Raw genomic sequence first — 5,636 nt, 5'->3', positions numbered from 1 at the left:
ATACAGTAAGCACTCAATCAGTGTTACGATCACAAGTGTCTATCAGGAGCCAGGTCATTGAAAAGCAGTGGCGATACAGATGACTGAAATGTTTTGCATTTGCTTATCTCATCTTTATAGCAAAAACATGAAATTAATCACTTAACAACTGTTTTTGCTTACTTATTTCCCTCTGTTTTCCATAGATGGGGAACGATGTATGAACAGTATATGCTCACTGGAAAGATGCATGCATGCATGCATGCATTCATTCATTCAATGGATGGGATGAATATTATACCCAACCTAATTTTTTAAATGAAAATGACAAAAGCAACAGTCAGAAACATGGGAGACTAAAGGTTAGAGTCAATATCACTATTGAAATGCAGAGGAATAAATCCCTGGTACTTGAGAGCAATCCATACCGAGTCCTTCAGTAGTTGCTGAGGGACTGCACCAGGATCTGCTTTACCCTCACCTGTCACTCATGTGGTCCTGGGGGTCTCTCTCCTGTTGTAGAGAGACAGGAAGCTCAGGGAAGGAGGCAGCAAGGCCTGGAGGAGGGGAAGGAGATCACCTATCATGGCAGTATGGTTTTCAATAATACAAAAATACACATCAGGAGACTTGAGATCTTTTTTTTCCAAATACATTTTCTTCTGAACGGCAAGATTACTAGACCACACATCAGAGCTTGCCCTGTCTTCTACAATCAAGTAACGGGGTTCGCCTGGCTGTAAGGATACAGTGGCCTTGCAGGTACCTCCTGGAGGTCAAAGATGAAGGCGCAGGTTCAGAGTAAGCATTTGTGAACCCCAATCCATTTTAGGTGGGCTTCTTTGATGATGAGTTGGCGTTCTGATGTGCACATAGTGGTGTTGGCTAAAGCATCACAGGAGAGATAGCCAATCTGTACAGAGGGGTTGTGTCTGCCCTCCAGCTGCACCCCTCATCTGAAGGTTCAGGATAAACACCCCAGGAGCTGGCTGGGCTTCCAGGGGGGGGGAGTCCTACTTATTCAGCAAGACTAAGTGGTTCCATGCTGGCTCCTGCCACTTGTTGGTGTGCAATAGCTGTTGAGATAGTAGCTATCACCAAGACAGACAGAAGACAAATGACTATCATTGCCCTTTTGCTGATTTGTTATTCGGAATTCATCTACAATAATACAAAGACTCTGCTTTTTTGTGCCCCAAAAAAGCAAATTTAAAAGTGGTCTGCAATAGCCTGTAATCCTAGCAACTCAAGAGACTGAGATTAGGAGGATCATGGTTCAAGGCAAACAAGGCACAAAGAAAATAAAAGTTCACGAGATCCCATATCAATGGAAAGTGTTGGATGGTAGGACATGTGCCTGTCAGCCCAGCTACAATACATGGTAGGAAATAGGTGGATAGAGGTCAGACATGATCAGAAAAGCAAGACTGTATCTCAAAATAACCAATGCAGAGAAGGGCTGGAAACATGACTTAGTGACTAGAGCACCTGCCTACTAAGTACAAAGCTCTGAGCTCAAACCACAAAACCTCAAAAACAAAATCTGAATCAATAATGTAATGTACTTTGGGAACAGGGCAAAGAGGAAGCCAGGACCACCATTACAAATGCTTGTGAACCAGAGCCTCTGTCCTGCTTATTTGAGTGTAGTCATAGCAACCATCACCAGAGTACCCTCTTCTCATGAAGGTCCTAGAAAGTAAGTAGCACCTGTAGAGGTAGAAACTGAAGCTCACACAAGCCCCGTCTGTCTGTCTCATTGCTTATTTCTAGCAAGTGTCTCCACAGCAAGGGAGAAAGAGTTCATCTGTGAGTCTCATCTGTACACTGAGGCCTAAGACTTGGAAAAGAAGAAATAGCACCGTTTGGTTCCTGTGTGGGAAGCAAGGCCCGGGCGTGGTGATGGTAAGAGGTGGTGGAAGCTTTGACAGGTAGGGCCCACTGGAAGGTCACCAGACCACTGGAGCTATGCCTATGGAACCCTGGTGAGTTTTCCCCAGAGGGTTGCTATGAAACAGCAAGACAGGCCCCGCCCACTCTGTCTTCCCATCTGCCACGCCATCTCTCCTTTGCACGGGGTATGAAACAGGCTAATTGTTCATGGGCAAGAAACCCAAAGTCACAGCGTGCCACCCCTAAGCTGTCCTTTGCTGAGTGACACATGCAAGGTTGTCCTTTTGCCTCGTATTCATTCCCAGCGGGGGAAGAGGAAGGAAGAGTTGGTTTGTCCTAATATGAGAAACCCTTCCTTGCCTGTCCTTGTGGCTCTGTTATCATGATGTGAACCAGCCGAGAACCTGTGCCAGGGAATAAATCAGTAGGTCCACCCTCTTTGCGACCATATATACCTCTTTTCTTTGCAAAGAATGAAGTCTTAAGTAGTTAGTAATAGCAACAGAAAACAGACTAATGCAAAAACTAAGCTGTGGAGTGAGGCAGCCACTGGCAAATTGGGGGACTAGCAAGTGTTTGGGGATTTGGTGTCACACATTGTGCTGCGATTCAAAGCCAGATAGACTGTCTGTCCTGTTTGCAATGCAGTCCTTGTGGGTATGCTGTCTTTGACTGTCCTGCTGGCCTGTCTAGAGGGCACTTGAGACTCAGAACTTTAGGCCAAAAGAAGATTCCTTCCAAGGAGACACAGGACATGTGATTAAGTTTAGGTAGGAATCTGCGTGGTAGGGAGAGCTTTTGTCACAGACTCTCAATCATACTTGAAAACGTGCCTTTTGTGGTATTTCAAAACCTCCATTGGATTATAAACCCATTGAAATATATCAATTTTCCAGACTCAACTACCTGGCAGTTCCTCTATCATTGGATTTAATTGGATCAGTGTTATGAATCTGATATTGAGTTTGCCTCATTGTTTTTGAGAAGCATGAAAATAGTCCTTGCATTTTATCTTAGCACATCAATACTGGGACAGTCTGTGGCTCTGAGTTTGAACCTGAGGGTCCAAACTGTCATTTTAGCAAGTCCGAACTTTTGATGAAGTGCTCAGTAATAAATTCTTACATCTTCTTTCTATAGTCCTAGATTCACTTTGTATGTTTATCTAGTGAGACATTATTTTAAGCACTGTCAAAATGTTTCTTTTTTATTACTATGCTTCTTAAGTTACAAGGAGTACTAAGAACTAAGAATAAAGACTTTTACAACAGTAAGCAAAAACAGCCGGCATCCTCAATTTGGTAAGCAGCATGTTGAACATGTAATTACATGTTAGGTATTGTGCTAGGAGCTTGACATTCCTCTTTAAAGTATCCATCATTTATTTATGCTGTATTTAGAGTTTACTAGAAGCTTAGAGCCTATGGCTCATGCTTGTAATCCTAGAGGCTCATGATTCAAAGTCAGTCCAGCCAGAAAGATCCATGAGATTTCATCTCCAAAATAACCACTGGAAAGCCAGGCTGGAGATGTGGGTGAAGTGGTAGCGCCTTAGTCAAGTATGGAAGTGGAACTAGTGTGAGGTCCTGAGTTCAAATCACAATACTGGTAAAGACAAGAGCCTAAGAGCCTAAAAGGGCAGGCACGCATCTAGGTTTCGGTATACCATACTTAGTCTTTGACTTTGCTTAGCAAGAAAATAGAAAATAAGTAAAGTAAATATAAGTATAATAATTTAAGTACTCATAAATACCAGTAAATAAAAGCAGAAGGGATTGAGGGTAAAAGGAAACTTTAAGTGGCTGGAATTAGACAAGGATAAGAATTGCAGTGTGGGCGTGAGTCTGTTTCCCCTTCCTATCATGGAATACTGGAGGCTGTTAACTTATAAAGAAAGGAGGTTTGTGTGGCTCATGAGTTTAGTTGAAAGGCAAGGTCCTTAACCTGGTAATAATCTTCCCGTGGCATAGTCCTGAAGAGCCACTGGGTATTACTCTAGGGCACGTGTGTGCATTGTGATTGCTGTCCCTCTTCTTCATCAGGCTACAAGGTTTCCCTCTTTATTTTTGGGGCTCTGTTCTGATGGGGTTCTAGTCCTAATGGCCTCCCAAAGGTCCACCCTCTAAATACCATGGGTTGATCCAGTCCCCCAACTCTCATAACCTCACAGTGAGGACCAGAGGGGATGCAGCCCCTATCCAAACCTTTGCAATGTGTTTGTGGTGTGAGGGCGGCAGAGCTAAGAGGCGGGCTGGAGTAGCTCTGCTATGCTCAGCTCCCAAGACATGGAGCTTTCCTAGTCCAGCCCAGACCTTTTCCTTGGGCATTTTCTCCTTTCCAGAATTTGTGCTGTCTGTGGTTATTACTCTTCACCATCCTGTGGACCCTTAATCCACTTTCGAACAAGGGCAGGGAGCATCTTCTTCCCTGGGCTGTTCCACATACCTCACAAGCGCACCCCTGCCCCCCCCCCCAGCAGCCTTCCTTACTGAGTGTGGCCGCCTGCTCTTCCTGTTTTATATTAAGTTCTCACCCTGGAGTCAGCTTCTGGCCATACTATTCTCTTGCAACAAGCGATTTATCACTGTTGCAATAACACACTTTTAAAAATGATTTAATGATCTACTTCCTCCTGGAAAACCCCTTCCTCCTTGATCCAGAGACTTCTGAAGTCTCCACACAGGCAGGGCCTTCTCACTCTGTGCTTTTCTCTCTCCTCCCCAGCCCTTCTCTTTTGTTCCCCTGGGCTTACTCCAGCAGCCCTCTGAGCCCTCTTCTTGCACACTAGGTTGGATCCTTGGCCCTGCTGGCCGGCCCCTCCGCTCCATCTCAGCCAAGATTGGGAGAGGAGTGAGCAGGAAGTAAAGGAGACACAGGTTCACTAGGGCAATAGGAACGCAGGGCTTCTCTACCCTTGGCCTTGATGGATTAAACAAGGATTCTGCCCTCTGCTACCAGCTGACCAAGCCAGGCTGCTGTCTGAGGATGGCTCTGGCTTCCTTGGCTGTCCATAAGCTCAAGCCAGGCTTCTCCTGGCCCTGGCTCTGAACATCATTGCCTGGGCTTGCCACCTGGGTTTCACTTCCATGGGGCCTTCTAGGCCCAGCCCATCCAAGGCAGCTCTGTCCACTCATCCTGGAAGCCCAGACTCCTGCTTCTGTTCTGCACTGGGAATTATTCTGAACAAGCTTGCTTTTATTCTTCTGAAGGCTTTCACCTCTCACTAGACCTCATTCTAAGTGCGGATACCTGCACCCTGGAGAGCGGTGCACTGTAGCCAGACAAGCTCACTCCTGTGGGTGGGTTTGGGGTTCCCTAGAAGGTGCAGAATCCAGCCAGAGAGAACAGAATGTCTCCTCTGCAGCACACTGTCAGGAGCTATGCAAGCAACTGGGGCCCCACTGGGGTCTGCAGCCGGCTCCCCAACTGAGAAGCCGCCCTGCAGTTGGGCTCACAGTGCACTTGGCCACAGAAGCAGAGGGAGGGAGTGGGGAGTCACTCCCAAACTACAACCACAGGACCAATGCAGACCTTAAGTCCCTGTGCACCACCTCCCCCCCCCTTTTTTCCTCTCCCCTCCACACCCTGCTCTGGGGAAGCCCCAATGTCCACGGAAGCTTGGGGAGTCAGGTGCCAGGGTCCAAGCGCACAGGTGCTGCCCATGGCGGGGCAGGGTTTTGGGGCTACCTGTTCCGCCCCCTCCCCTGGGGGGGCGCGCAGGGCTGGGGGCGCCGAGGGGGGCGGCGGGGCGCGGCAGGGGCCTC

The 5,636-nt window shown here is 47.1% G+C and overlaps 1 protein-coding gene across 1 annotated transcript in view; it reads left to right on the top strand.

Annotated features, from left to right (window-relative positions):
- The first annotated feature begins 5,533 nt into the window (after positions 1–5,533).
- Positions 5,534–5,636, top strand: part of Kcnq3 (potassium channel, voltage gated KQT-like subfamily Q, member 3) — a 247,272-nt gene continuing 247,169 nt past the window's right edge. Inside the window, exon 1 of the mRNA XM_013025131.1 lies at positions 5,534–5,546. Within this exon, the coding sequence (XP_012880585.1) occupies positions 5,534–5,546 (13 nt within the window). The remainder of the gene's footprint in view (positions 5,547–5,636) is intronic.

The sequence above is a fragment of the Dipodomys ordii genome, unplaced genomic scaffold, assembly GCF_000151885.1.
Source record: "Dipodomys ordii isolate 6190 unplaced genomic scaffold, Dord_2.0 Scaffold82, whole genome shotgun sequence".
Classification (NCBI taxonomy): domain Eukaryota; kingdom Metazoa; phylum Chordata; class Mammalia; order Rodentia; family Heteromyidae; genus Dipodomys; species Dipodomys ordii.
The sequence above is the reverse complement of the archived record's forward strand: the minus strand, read 5'-3'. Positions and strand labels throughout refer to the sequence as shown.